Source organism: Harpia harpyja, chromosome 6 (assembly GCF_026419915.1).
Source record: "Harpia harpyja isolate bHarHar1 chromosome 6, bHarHar1 primary haplotype, whole genome shotgun sequence".
NCBI classification, from domain to species: domain Eukaryota; kingdom Metazoa; phylum Chordata; class Aves; order Accipitriformes; family Accipitridae; genus Harpia; species Harpia harpyja.
In genome coordinates, this window is record NC_068945.1 from 8,396,597 (window position 1) to 8,411,914 (window position 15,318).

General features: G+C 48.7%; 1 protein-coding gene across 1 annotated transcript; it reads left to right on the forward strand.

Moving 5' to 3' along the window:
* Window positions 1-3,367: 3,367 nt before the first annotated feature.
* MFAP5 (microfibril associated protein 5) lies at window positions 3,368-15,318 on the forward strand. Its single transcript, XM_052790418.1, is given in 11 exon segments — window positions 3,368-3,679; window positions 3,682-3,830; window positions 3,833-3,869; window positions 4,271-4,333; window positions 7,084-7,131; window positions 8,297-8,332; window positions 10,004-10,039; window positions 10,839-10,874; window positions 11,597-11,684; window positions 12,118-12,191; window positions 12,769-15,318. Coding segments are annotated over 11 exon segments (816 nt in total). The 5' UTR covers window positions 3,368-3,555; the 3' UTR covers window positions 12,894-15,318.

A 15,318-nucleotide genomic window follows, 5' to 3' on the forward strand; every position in this document is an offset into this window, starting at 1 on the left:
CCATCAGTCAAAAAGAGGTGAATTGCGTCCAGGCTCCTGTACTTTGTAGTGTTTGCACTTCTACAATGGGTTGGATACAAAGTCAGATGTGAACCTCCCAAAACTGGGGACAGATGGATCAGGCCTTGATCTCATGTCCCTTCCCACTGATGACCTCAGCAACACCAGTGCAACAACTGCAGGATAGCGTCAGACCTCAGGTATTAGTGGAGCCCGTCGGCAGCATGGGTGCCAAGAAAATTCATTTTGGCCCCAATTCACATGACCAGTAGTGCTGCCAGTTATTGACGTGACACATTCAAACATCTTACAACAGTTCATTAATTTCTCGTCACTCAGATGTAACTTAATGCCCAGTTACCATGAGGATATGCGAAGGCCAGGGAAACAGAGGGAAAGAAATCAGCAGGCATTCAAATGCCTCTCCAAGACCTTTACAAATAGTATGCCCCAGGATCACTTACCTGTCTGCTGAGATGCAGTAATCTCTGAGGTGACATGCACCAGGAGATTTTAATTTCCAGGAAGGCTGATTTTTTGTGTCTCATCCAAAATACCACACTACCATCGCTATAGCATCCCTGGTAACATAACGAGATCAGTACCAACTTGGAAGGAAGAGAACTTTTTGCTGAATCACTGTCACTGCTTCTGATCTTAAGTAAACACCATCGGGCACTGGGGTCAGTGCAGCTGAAGGGAATATCTCTATGGAAGTGTTTTCTTTATGAGTCACCCACGCTATTTACTGCGGCAGTTCTCCTTCCCGCCATACAGTGATGATACCTGACTTTTTAGAGGGAAGACTGCTTGACCTTGAGTCATCTGCTGCAGATGTCCCCAAGATACCCTCTGCTGAAGAAGGATGGCTGCATGCAAAGCAGAAGACAGCAACGTGAATGAGAAGGGAAGGAGCAGAAGGATGTTAATTATTCATATCTCCCAGCCGTGAGGGCTGTCCAACTATCTTTGTCAATGTCATGGGGCAAGGATGGGGGAAGAAATAACGAGATTCTTTTCTGTCCCCAAAAGCAAAACGGTTAAACAGTTGTGGATCCAGCAGACTGACAAACAGGAGAGCAAAGAGGAGAAGCCTTCATACCAGACTGGGGCCTGCAGACACAGAGCCACATCTCCTGCAGAATGTGCTTGGACTGCAAGAGGAAAAAAAATGGGGCTTCGCATGCCGGTGTGCTGCAGCTCCCTCCGGTGTCTACAGCAAGCAAGAGCAGCACGAGACCTCCCGTTACTTCACTGCGGTTTCTCTGGCATATAAAATACGGAACTGCTTCCCAGCCAGCGATTCCATCAGCGGGAGCATCCCCCTCCCTCCCCCCCGGGTCTCCAGATGGAGGGGTGCTGCTAGCACAAGTGGTCTACCCGCACGGAGCAGCTGGGGGAGGACACAGTCTTCCAGTTTGAAAAAAGGATTTAAGGCTCAAAAGCAATCAGAAGAAACCTTGCGCAGGACTAGAGGTGAACCCTGCGCTGTATGGGAAATGGTGGTACATCAACAGATTGCTAGACCAAAACATCAGGCATCAATGAAAGTTTCCAAATAAATGTGTTCGGAACTCACAAGGTCTTCAAGCTATTTTAGTTATCCAGTTAAGCAGTAACAGAGGCTTGAATGACAACACAGAGGCACAGAGGAAAACAAAAACCAAACCAAGCTGTGTGGAAAGGTGTAGCCCAAACATACCGCTATGTGGACTTCCAGAAAAAGCCGAGGATCTGAGAGGATTCCTCAAACTGGGGTGCTGTTATAACTTCCATCATTTTCTTTTGGTTGTTTAATCACACCTTTTGAGCGTCCCCAGTGGACTGAGTTTTAGCCAATCCCTGAAAGCGGGAATGATGGTGTCTCGCTCCGGTAAAACAGCGATGGTGCTTGGGTCCGGAGGGCTGCCCTGGCGAGCAGGGAAATGCCTAGCTTTCCCTGTCCCCTCTACCCCTCTTCTGGTACTGCCCACCACAGCTGCTTCCCTGCGAGTCTTGGGAGGAGCAGAAATAAGAAGGAGCAATCCATTCTGTCTTTTCTCTTGAGCACTGCCGCAGCCGATGCTCAGCCACTATTAGGTAAGAAGTGGTGGCTTCAGGTATGTCACACGCAGTAGCACTCTTCTGGGTCTCTTGGGGCAGCGAGGACATAGTGAGGATTTCCTCAGTAACTGTGTACAAGGCATTATAGGATTTTATTTCTAGTCTGCAATTTGTTGAGAGCAACCGAGGGTTACCTGGCTTCTGGGATAAGCTGTAGGGGACACAGCTTTCCCCTACAAGGTTTCTTTTTCATTGCTGCACGAGGGAGGGAGCTTGGTCATTTCCTAGCTTTCTCCTTGGCTTCAGGACTGAGGTTGTGCCTTGAAGCTCGTACAAGGGGCACCGTTCAGCCAGTGCCTCCTCAGGCCCAGAGGAGTAATTCCAGAAGCAGCAAAGGGAAAAGAAATCTCTGAGAAAGCAACAGAAGACGGGGGATCCCGGGGCTGTTGGAGGAAGGGTTAGGGGAGTACGGCTATTCCAGTGGGGCTCATGGGCTTGCCCCTCCCTCTCTCATAAAATGCAGCGTGCTTGGAGGCACAAGGGAGTCTGAAGGATGGCAGGGAGGGTCAGATCTCATTCTTCCTCTTCCTTTCTCAGTTTATGTCTCTCCCATTTTGCTACTTTTTTACTTTTTTTTTTTTTGCACGCTTTTTCCCTATTCCCCACCTTTCCAACACTGGCCAGAACGGCCATGGCATTGCAGAATGGACCCCGTGCCCTGCTGCCTGTTCCCCGTCCCCCCCCAATGCACACAAGCCTGGTCCTGGGGGGAGCCCCATCCCCATCCCATCCTCATCCCCATCCCAACCCATCGCCATCCTCATCCCATCCCACCCCCATCCCCAACCCATCTCCATCTCCATCCCCATCCCACCCAATCCCATTCCCATTCCCATCCCCATCCCCATCCCCGTCCCCGTCCCGCCGGGAGGCGCTGGTCCCCTCCGCCCCTGGCGCGGGGCAGCGGGATGATGTCATCACTGCTCCTGCCAGCCGATTGGCTGCCTGCCAGCCCGCCATCTGCCCGCGGCCGGCGGGGCGCCGCTGCCCGCCGCCCCTCAGCCCCCCCCAAGTCCCCGCTGCCCCCCCCCCCCCCCCCGGTGCCCGCGCTCGGTTCCTGCCGCAGGCCGGGCCGCCCGCACCCCCGCCGGCCGGAGCGGAGAGACCCCGCGGACGTGGCGGCTGGAGGAGCACGGCCCGGTGTCCGCAGCCTGAGAGCCCGGGGGAGAGCCGGGGGGGGACCCCGCGAAACGGGGGGTGCGGGCTCTGCCGAGCGTCCCTGTGCCCGAGGGCGGGCAGGCCAACGGCACGAAAAGAGGACCGAAGGAGGGGGGTGGGAGGAGGCGGCGGCGGAGTGGGGAAAGCCGGCGAGATGTGGCGGCCTCGGAAGGAGAAGAGGGGCTGGGAAGGGGGGGGCGGGGGGGGAGAACGGGGGCGCACAGACCGAAACGGGACCCGGAGGTCTAAGGCAGCGGCAAGAATCCGTCCCTGGTGCTGGGCCATCCTGGGGGAATGGGAGGAGCGGGCTCCCTTCGGAGGATAATAAACTCTGGAATGAGGGTGTGGGCTGCTGCTCCTCGCTCCCCCCCTCATTCCAGATGCATGATGACACCACGTCCCACCATCTCGCTGGCTTCTCCTTTTTCTTTCTTTCTTTCTTCTTTTTTTTTTTTTCCCCCACAAATTCGTATTTTGAAGACAACCAAAAGTAGAACGTGTTCTGGGTGTGGCCGCATGTGATTTATCCAATAGCCAAAGTGGGGGGGACCACTGAAGGGGAGAGAGAGCGCGACTGCTGCTGCAGGGAGTGGAGACCGAGGGCTGCAGTAAGTGATGGGGACCCTACCTATCCTCTCAGTGCTCCTCAAGATCATTTAAAAGCAGAAGAGAGTGGAGGAAGATTACAAGGGGAAACTTTTCTTTGCATGCTGGGGGTGTGTGTGTGGAGGGGGGCTTGGCCACCTGGGTGAGAAAAGAGATGGAGACTGGAAAAAGGAGGTGGAAAGAGAAAGCAAGCAGATGGAGCTTTACATTCAGTCCAAAATGTTTCAGAAACACCTGGAAAACTGGCCAGATTAGGAGGGAGACAGGTGAGAGAGAGGCTGGGAAGACCAAATGGTCTTGAGAGGGAAATGGAGGCAGCAAGCAAAGAGTTCCTGCACTATTGGGGGGGTATCCCTGTTGCTGCCTTAGCTTTCCTCTGACTCCTCTCTCCTCCACTCCACAGGGATGAAGACCTCTGGAGCCTGTATACTGCTGTGTCTCTTAGCACTCTCCTTGTCCCCAGCTGGTGAGTCCTTACGCCGGGGGGAGGATTTCTTCTCCATCCCGGCCCCGCGGAGTTTCCTATGCAGGCTAATGTGCAGTAACCTAAGGAGAAAGACAGAGAAACATAGATGGACAGCGAAGGGGGAAGGACCAAACACGGCAAGGTGGATGTAGGGTTGTAAGGAAAAATTTAGGAACTGGGGACTGGCTCCCATATATGTCTACTCTCCAGTAAGTACTGGGAGTTGCAAGAGACAGAGGTCCACAGCCTCCGCTGCAGGGATGTTTGGGTAAGCAAAACAGCCAGGTCCAGAGCTGAGGAAGAGGGTTAGCTGTGTTTAGTGCTTACTATATACAGCTGTACCACCTGTGTTGGCATGATCTGCAGAGCATTTCCCAGTGCTCCACAAAACTTGTTCTGTCATAGTTTGCTGTCACTAGCGGTTCCTGCTGGAATGGCCCCATTCCAGGCCACTCGGCTGTGGGGAGGTTTTGTAGTTTTTTGTATAGCTGTAACTATACTAACCTCCGTAGTTCAAACCGCTCTCTGCTTTTGTTGTTGGTGGTGAGGGTGTTCTGTTTTGTTGCTCCATGTCTTTGTTTGCTTGAGTTACTCTGGCAAAAATTCAGGTGGGATCAAATTTGTTAAAAAAGGAACATCACAAAAAAAAACGAAACAAGAGGGCAGCATCAAACTTTATAGTCAGAAGACTTAGGACAGACAGCAAAAGAAGATTAATTCCAGTGAATGGAAAAAGCTTTGCCCAGGAAAGACCGTATGTAGGAGACAGATGACTTTACCTATCCCATTCAAGTCAGGTTATTCCAATCTACTCTCCTCAGTCCTACCCTCATGCTGAAGCCTGATTCTGCTCCCAATAGCACTTTTTCCTGTAAAGGTGCACAGTGGAGGATGTCATGTTTGTGAGTGTGAAGCAGGGAGGTGAGGCATTCAAGAGATGAGCTTATAGGTGGCCTACAAAGTTAGAGACAGAAAAAAAAGGCAGTGGTTTTTATGATGCATGAAGAAGGCCTGAAAAGAATATTTCTGACTTTTGTGTATTTTGTTTTAGCATTTCTGGGGGTTTTTTTGTTTTAACTTGGAAAACAACAGGAATCACTAGCTGGTCTCATTGTCTCTTTTGGTTTTGGGTGAGCTACAGATTTGGTGAATTAGGGTTGCAGTTTTCTCAGATTTCAGGGATGAATTTATTGCAACTTGGACAATAAAGTCCAATCATTTATAAAGCATATGAGTCAGGTACCATAGCAGATAGAAATTGAAATGGTTGAAAATCTGATAAGGAAGTCACCTCTTTTGTCTCCTCTCCTCATATACAGAGGTTTCACTTTACTTGTGCCCTGTTGTTTTAGACTTGGACCAGTTTTCTAGTTATCTCCTAGGGAGGAGGGGGAAAAAAAAAAGCTAGAAAGCTAGTAAGAGCTGACTTTTCAATGTTATAAAAAAGAAGGGGAGCCTCCTCCCTTTTTCCCTATGACTCCTGTTTCAAATCTGGCACCACTGGCCCCTGCAATGGTTTCCAAATTTGTGTCCTTCCTTTTGTATCAGAAGCAAGTGAGAAAGTGTTCAATATAATTTTTCTCCTCTACTTGTTATGGTTAAGAGGTTAGCCAGAACAGGGAAAGTTTTGGGCTGTACTACATTGTGCACTAAAGTTATTATACATGTGTGGGTCAATCGCCAGCAGCTGAGCCCTTGTGGGCAGCTGGGCGGGGAAGGCAATAGCAGGGTCCAGCGACTCCTGTAATGCTGCAGAGCAGGATTATATAGGGGTCCCAAGAGTCCTCTGCAGTCTGCAAGTAAGTGCTCTTGGAATGAGGAAGAACTAAGACAAAAGCTCCAGACCTGATTGATAGTTTTTACCCATGCCGTGCTCCCATTAACAGAAAGCTAAAGACTGAGTTCATCAGACATAGCAGGGTGTACTGGTTTTTGGGCTGGTCCTGCACACATCCCTGCAGTGCCCCAGATCACTGGGTTTTTCCTGCCAACTCCTTCCTTCATCCCACCCCAGTTATGCAGACATTTCCCTCCTCTGTGGCTAGCAGGAAATATTTTCCTATTCCTGGCTGCTGTAGGAAGCAGCTCTCTCACCCTTTATATTTGGACAAATGAACAGTCTAGCTCAGTTTCAATTTATCCTCTTCCACCCAGCATGCACAGCCAAGCCTTCACCGTTCTCCCTCTCCAGTGTGCCCAGGGGCTGAGAGGGGAAAGATCTGCTCTGTGCTCCATACCCAGGAGGGATGATGGACCAGATAAATATTTGCCTAAGGAGCTATAAGACCTGCAATCCGTTTCTTACTGTGCCAATGACTCAATCTGTGACCCCAAGCAAATAATTTCTGTGACTCAGCTTCCTCTTTTATAAAATGGAGATAGGGATTTTGACCAGCCTCCAGAGCACAGAGGCAACGGTGCAATTTGGTTTCAAAATGCATCAAATGGCATTTCAGGAATGCAAAGCCCGGTAGCAGATCCGGAGGTATTTACTATCTTGTCCCTGTACCTAGCCTTTGACCCTGGTGGAAGCAGCAGGGATAGGATGAGGATCCACTGTATCGACAAGTCTTTAAAGAACAAATCCAGCCAGCAGCAGAGGCTGAGGCAGAGGAGAGCATTTCTCCTTTCAGCAGAGGGCAGTGGTGTCTCCTGGACAGAGAGGCATCTCAAAAATTTCACAAAGCCTGCAGACTATAGAAATCCCTCTCTCTGTCCTTTCTTCACTCTTCTCTCTTCTTCTCTTGCAGACTGGTTTCCATGGGTGGTCAATGGGCAAGAACTGGAAAGTGCAACTGGTAAGTATTACAGGTATGTTATGTGCTAAAGACTGCTCATGTGACCCAGTTGACCTGTGTAGTTACAGCCTGTTTAATTGCAAATGCTATTCTTTGTTTCCTTGCCTGTGACATTGTGAGCTTGCCTTTCAGTGAAGATTAAACAAGCCCTCCAAGACAACCTGCTAAGTGTTGTGTGTTCTTTACAAATAATTCACTAGTGTTGGGGTCCTGAACACTTAGCTGAAGCAAGTGAAGTTATGTTCAGAGCCAAGGGTTGCGGGCGATCCAGGAGAGCTGATAACCCTTCAGCAGTGAGATGCTCGGGAACTCTACCACTGCTCAGGAAAATCCCAAGAGAAAGGGTGCCCAAGTGGCATGGTGCTTTAGCAGTGAGGCCACTGAGAAAGGATATAGACTGGTCCTCATACTGGCTGTGTTGTTGGGGGTGAATTGCTTTATCCTTCTGGACCCTTTTCCATTTCTGTGACATGGTAAGGTAAAATGAACGTATGTTTGCATCATGCTTCAGCACCCAGAAAAACCACAGGGGCCTGCCTTTTCTTCAAACTGAAGCCCCTGGCTAAACCATCAGAGATCTCCCAGCTATGATCCTGTCATGTGTAATACCTTGGACTTCCCGGAAAACTATTCAGAAGCCAGTCCAAAATGTGTCCACCAAGCTTCCCTTTCCTTCACGCTTTATCCCTCCACCACACCTACCCCAGCTTTGCCATCAGTTGCCTTTCAAAGAAACTCATTTGCTGATGAATTTCTGCAGTCAAGGCTAGGTCCTGGAGTTGCCTCCCTCCTCTGCAGTGGGTGCCTCAGCTGTCTGTCCTACTGCTACAGGAGCCATCAGCGCCTTTGTTTCAGACGTCTTTCTTTCCCATTGAGATGCCCACAGTGGCCATATCTGAGAAGTCAGAATATGAATCCAGAGTTCAGTAAGGGTTGATGCAACATGTGCACGAAGAAATCCAGTCCCAGGCCAGTCACTGAAAAGGGGGTTGGATACGGGTGGGATGGGGATACTGTGTTTATTTATGTATTTACAGGATTGGATCCCACTGTCTCAGGAGCCTACCCTGGTGGCCAAGGTAATTCAAGCTAGCTATGGCTAGCTATGTAAGGGACCACCACAAAGTAAAGACAAGCTCTCTCAAGGACATTCTCTCTTTTCCAGGTGACGTTAGCACCGACTCTTTTATCAGCACCTCCGGTAAGAGCCTCTCTCTTGGCAACTTCAGGCTTCTTTTCCCCTTTTCACATTTACTCCTGCCTACATAGACCCAGAAATTACCCATTATGCTCAGAAACTCCTCTTCCCCATTTTTGACATCTAGCAGTGTTCTTCCAGCATTTATGGCTGTCTGGGAGTCCTTTCTGTGCTCCATGCAGGGAGATGAATTTAGGGTGACTTAATGGCCTGTTCTCCAAGGAAATGCCAATCTCACCCAGTGTACCAGGGCTCTTGGAAGCTGCTTGCACTGCAGGAAGCCACGAAATCCGAAGCTCACATAGCCTGGGCTTCCAGAGAATGTTGCAGGAAAGAAGAGACTAAATGACAAGGGAGAGAAATTGGTCAGGTTCACCGGTTAACTGGACAGCAATGGGACACAGGTTGCGTACGTGTCTGCTGACAGCTAGCGGCCATGCTTGAGTGCTCAGGAGGCAGAGGTGGCAAAAAAACCACAAGATAGTAATAAAGCAAACTCTGAGCAGTGGTGGGATGGGGAGGTGGAAATACTGTTCTTTTAGTACTGTCTTCCCTGCCATACCTGTGGCTATGTCACTGGGAGACAGTGAAATGTATGTGAAAGATAGGGTAGATGGCGGAGGCTTGGAAGATGAGCACTTGGAGCATGCAGTGTGCCTCCTTACAGAACCAAGCCTTGCTGTGGAGATAGCCCCAGGGGAAGGACACAGACCTGATGTGAGTGTTGGCATTTACAAGACAGACTAATCCTGCCGGGCTCACAACAGGCAATGGAGGAGAGGGCCAGGGGCTCAAGAAGGAGCCTCCCCACTTTTTCCGTAAGAGTCCTGTTTCAAATCCAGCACCACTGGCCTCGGCGATGGTTTCTCTCTCTGCTGGGTCAATCTCTCAAACACATCCCCCTGAGGTGGGGGGACCAGGCAGGACGGGGAGAGGGAGAACACATCTGGTCGATGATAGGGTTCAAGAGACAAAGGAGAGACAGCAGCGCTTGGCTGTTGCTGGGAAGTGTGCTGTGTGTGTAGGAGAGCTCATCCAAGAATGGTGTCCTGTTCTCCAGGACAGCAGTGCCACGGTCTCTCCTCTGCCCTGTGACTCTGCTCATCAGCTGCCTAGAGTGTTGTGGGTCAAGCTGACCAGCTGTCATGGGACAGCGCTGGAGGAGAGAAGTGGAAGCACAACACTGTATACGCGATGTGTGTGATCTTCCTGGTGGGGATGGGAGGTGAAAGCAACCTGTGTCAGTCTCATGTTCAGTGTGTGAGACCTGACAGTCTGTAGGAGGGTAGATAAGGCTTGGTGTCCAGACCAAACTGGCAGTGGCTAACCTACATCTAAGCCTGAAAAGACTGAACATGAAGCCTTTACAGCAGACTTTGGCTTCAAAGCTCTTATTGTTGCGGAATCAAGAAGAAATTCTTCACAAAGGACATGCCATGGGACCCATCTCTGTGCTACAGCATCCCATCATCTGTAGGGCACCCAGCATATTCACAAGGAAAGCCTGCAGTTACTCTGACAAGTCAGATAACGACATCACGATCAGCGTTCTCTATGACCCAGATGTGGGATGGCAACTGGTCAGGAGTGATGAGCCATCAGCAGAACTGTGGGAGGGGGAAAGAGACTAAAAGCTCAAATTAAGATCTTTCAGAACATCTTCTCTTTTTCCAGCTGCAGCTGTCACACCACCTGTGCTTCTTAGTCCTGGTGAGTTTATTCTCAGTTCACAGCCAAATGTTGTGGCCCCCCCCTTCCCTCTCCTTGCCCATTCCCTTGCACACCCAGAATCCTGCCTTCCCTGACTGCCCCTAACCGCAGCCCTGACGCCCAAAAGACTTCTCTCTATGCCCGTCTGTTTTGTCTGTGCGTCTGGCTGACACTATGGCATGTGAACAAGAGAAGTACAAGTCCTCTATAACTGTTGATGAAAACTTGCGCCTGGCAGTCAGTCCTCTGAGTTCCTTTCCAGTTTCTCACTGGGTAAATAATACAATGTACTGGTTTACTGTGGTACAGGCAGGTTGCTGTATCAGAGGGAACAACAAACCAACCTCCTTTTGACCCCTTGTCATGGACATTAAAGAACCAGCGGTCTGGGGATGCTGTTTCTTAAAGGTGTCACTATGCCTTAGTAAGAGGCAGTCACAGGCTCCTTCGCTTCTTGCCTAGTTGGGTGGCAGTTACAGCAACTAAATACATTTACCCAACCTTTTGAATTATATGTCAAGATGCCCTTACAGTGTAATTTTGAACAGTAGTGGCAATGCTTTATGGTAAAGCTTGGACAGATTTTTAGCATTGTTGGCTGGGTAGCTGGCACTAGATTCATACTGGATTTGTACCTTCTTTTCTGGTTCCATGTCAGTAACAATGAAATCTTTTTCCACATTAGAAGTTACAATGGAGGGCTCTTGAAAGTGCTTTCCAGTTATTTGTTTTGAGTAAGCTGATGTCTAGGAAGGAACCATGGTAAATCACACTAACTTTGCTACCCTCTGTCTTCCAGTTCAGTCTGACAGTGAAACCACGACAGCTTCATCAGGTACGTTTAAGTTTGCTGCCTGCACCCCCTCCCAGACCCACTTTCACCCACCCTGTTACCTCTCCAGGTAGGTGCTGGCTGAGCACTGAGCTTTGTCTCCTGGAAAATTCCCTTCACCCTGTTCCTTGAGTTAGAAGTACCGGAGAATGTTGGTAGTGGAAGCAGAAGTCTTCTCCTGGGTGGCATGCCGAGGAGGGGAGGAACTGGCAGATCACCAGACCAGATACACTGGGTCAATATTCTGTCATTGTCAGTGGCTGAGACCTTGCATTTCAGAAGGAAATGCAAGAAAACCCATCACAGTTAGCTACAGGGTTGATTGTCCAGAAAAGAAAGGAACTAGATTTGTGTACTGAGTTCTGAGATTGCGGATCTTTTAGAAACACGTCTTAAACATGCGACTACAATTTACATTTTGTTTATTTGTGTCTGTCCGCTTTACAGCATGTGCCTTCTGTATTGAGGATTCCCAGTGGGCTTATTTTGCATTTCACTCAACTTTCCCTTACTTTTGTCTTATGAGGCAAGGGAATCAGAAATGTCTACCTTATTTCCCTCTTCTCTAAACCATCCCCATCTCTCACAAGAGAGTGCAAAATAGTGGCTAGGGGCCTTCCCTAGAAGCCTGGAGGACAGTACCTAGTGATGAAGTCAGAAATGTGCCAGAATGAGTGCCTCTGCCAGTGATGCTGGATTGCACCTCTCTCTGTGTGTGTTCCCAGATTGTCGTGAAGAAAAGTTCCCTTGCACACGCCTGTACTCTGTTCACAAACCAGTAAAGCAGTGTATCAGCTACCTCTGTGTTACAAGGTAAGAAACCAGCAGTCTCTAAGAAAAGCCCTAAAAACTCTCCAGAAATGGCATGTTCAGTTCAGCAATTGTTTCCTTTGAAGACTAGAGGTTCCCTGAGGGAACCAGTTGGTGAGATGCATCCTATCCTCAGAGTGTCCTTTTAGGGTGATTAATTAAAACAGCACAATAACTATTATTTGTGCAGCACTAAGGAGCTGTAATGTGCCCTATATCGCAATCCATATTTAAGGTATTTGGCCATTTTGTGAAGTCTTGACACAGATTACTTTCCTATTGACAACAGCCTTGTTCTAGACTAACTAATCCTAAAAATTTAGGATTTGCCTCCTCATCAGTGACTATACATGTTTATTGCCTGTATCCTTTTCTTATTTCTTGGGTCCCTGTGCCTTTCACTACTGTCCTTGGCATGTTCCTGGTGATCCCTCAGTGTGCGTCGCATGTACATAATAAACAAGGAGGTGTGCTCTCGCATTGTCTGCAAGGAGAACGAGGTCATGCAAGGTGAGTGATAGCACAAGCTAACCTAGAAGAATAGCTGTAGCCATCTGATAGAGTCTCCAAGCTACCTAATTACCCAACCCATATGTAGTAGTTTCTCTGGACTTGGTTTGGGGGAGCTGTAACGCAATGCAGCCTTGCATCCAGTATGCATGCCATGAAAAACACTGGGAAGTAGATATCATACTACCAAGTATGAGAGCTCTGCCTTCCTCGATCTTGATCATGCTCTGCTAGCCCCAGAAACACCCTTACTCAAAGTTGCATTCCTTTGAGGTTGAAGAGTAACTCTCAGAATTTCTATTCACAGATAGAAAAAGGATCCAGTCTAGTTTTCTTATGCAGTCTTTGTTGTAGCAAAATACGATTGATTTTAATATGTATTGTACATGAATAAAGCCAGAAGGAAATTAATAAAAGCCTAAGGACTTGTTCACTTGCTTCACGTGTAAGAGGATTCAGCAGTTCCAACAGTTTCTGTAGATGAAGTGAAGGATGTACCTCTAACTATTTTGGTGGTGAAGAATTTGAAGGAAGCTTTGATTATCTGTCAACCTGTGTGTGTCTGCTATGTCTTCAGATGAGATCTGTCGCCAGCTGGCTGGCCTTCCTTCTCGACGTCTCCGCCGATCTGGGCAACCCCTGCATCTCCCTTGCAGACAACTCCTGGAGCAGCAGCAGCGCAGAAGGCCTGATGCTCTGTGAGCTGCCAACAGTAGGAGAGAAAAAGGAAGGGAGAGAAGAGAAATCATCATCCACTACCTACAACCCAAGACAAGTCCTTCTTGTTTGTGATTTCCCTGCCATTTCCTTGCTTCTCTGCCTTCCCCCACATCCTCTTCTTCAGGTGCTGCAGTACACAGAGTCCCCTCTCTGCTAGTCTGTTCATGGTGGCTGTTGTCATCTTCTAAATCTGTTGCTGAGGATGTGGGATGCTCTCCCCTCTTTTCTCTCAAACTCTGTTTGGCAGGCCATGAACTGCTTATTTCCCAGAGGTCCTTATAAATGTGCTGCATCTTCTTTTGGTTTGCCCCTGCAGAGAGACAGACGTGGCAACAGGATGTAGTCCTCTCCAACGGTACAGATGCCCTAAGCTGTGTCTCACGTGGAGGAGTGCAAACCTAGGACTCCTGGCCTGGGTTTCTTACATGGCATCAGTGTGAGTTCAGACAGGGTTAGTCAGCCTGAGCCTCTCTGGTCCTCCTGAGCCACTGAGTTTGCTGTGTGGTAGCACAGCCTCCTCCTGTGTCTGCTGGCCTCAGAGAAGTGACAGAACTGGGAGATGAGCTGTCCTCAACCCAAGGCAAACCTCATTGTCCCTGTATGGCAGCAGATCATTTATAACTACCTCTGGGAAGTTCTTTGTCTCAAGTCCATTGCCTCCCTCACACACAACTGCTACCAAAAGGAAGAATTCTGGATTTAGTATGGCATTATCTTTTTTCAAGAAGATTATGTTGGAATAGAATGCTGCCTCTTCCTCTCCCTCTCCCTCCTCTCCTCTCCCCCGTTCTGTCCCTCCCTTTCCATTGAAGAAATCTCTTGATGCCCGTTCCAGGCAAGTTCCAGGGAGCAGTAAGTAGGGCTGCCTCCGCTCCTAAGCCCAAGAGAGCCCATGAAGAACCTCTGTGTCCTCGCAGTACTGGGAACTTGCAATGAATTAGCTTGTCCTGGTGACTTGTCTTGGTCTGGCTACCTCCACACTCTCCAGTTGCTGAGCCTGCTTTCAATAGCTCCACTTGAGTTCCTACCTCCTGACCTGGGAGCCCCAGCACAAAGCAGAAAGGAGTCACAAATTGGAATGGGATGTGGGAGAAGAATTGTTCTCTGGGATCCCTGGGTTTTCCTGCAGGTTCTCTGGCTGTGCTGACCTGCACAGAGCCAGGTGCTGGTGGGGAGGTAAACGTATCTGCAGGTATAAGCACTTATAGAGGCAGGCCAACCTGCGGAAAAGAATTCACTCTGGTAGCACAGGATGTCTGCGGTCTGCTTGAGAACTTTGTTTTCCAGATATATAGAGAACATTTGCAGGTATATGGGCAGTTTTCACTATGAGACGGGGTAGGGTAAGTGGGGAAGAGCTGTCTGAAGTGTATTAATCACTATATGTGACTCTCAGTGGCATGATTCTGTGGGGCACTGGAGCTGAGCAGCTTAGCTCACTGCAGCAGATCAGCAAGACCCTATCTCTAGGATCTCTTAAGTGTTGTTTCCAACTAACAGAAAGCCAGTTTGCTAGAGTAGCCATTCACCCCCATCGCATAATGTACTCAGCTGCTGAACTGAGTACCGTTCAGCCTTGCAGGAGCACTGGTGTGCTGTACAGGGCCAGGGTCACACTATATAGGGGACAGTTTGCTGCACAGAGGCAGACGTTTCTGAAAAAAAGAGCAAAACAATTAAGGTAAGAGCCTCTCCCTGGGACTCAGATTTCTGCTGTATGCAGCAAGAAGCTGGTGACGTTCTCTGTGTAGGGGAAGACAACCTGTGCAGACACAGATTTGTTCCATATAAGGTCAAAATTGGCCATTGATGGACTAAATCTCTCTGTATTAACCCACTATACAGGAGAAAGAATTCCAAGTTATGTGGTGACTGGAATTTCACCCTATACATAGGGGCATCACACCCCTACACAGAGGATGATGCTCCTCTTGAGTACTCGAGGCTCATGAGACTAGGGATGGAGGAGGAATTTCTCTGTACTGAGAATATGCACATTTTTGTAGAGAGGAGGGCAGTGAGAGCTTGATCTCAAAGACATTCAAGCCACTGGCAGCCACTGACAACTTTGCTGGTACGCCTGTGGAGTTTGCCTGTGTGGAGGAAGGTAGGATGGAGATGAGATGTTAGAGGGAGCTCTTGGAAATCGGACTAGGCCAAGTCTCCACTCTGTATTTAGAGTTGAATGTAAGCTGATATAGATAGAGATATATAACTGTATAACATAGCTACTGTACAGTATATAGAAATTTAACATTCATACAGTTTGGAGAATGGTTAGAAGCCTTTCTGTTGCTTGCTTTCAGCAGGGACGGGAAGAGGTGCTCCTTTCCAGGAGAACACTGTTTTAATGCTAGAGTCCATATAATGCACACAAAAATATTAAAAGAAAATTTATTTCCTGTTA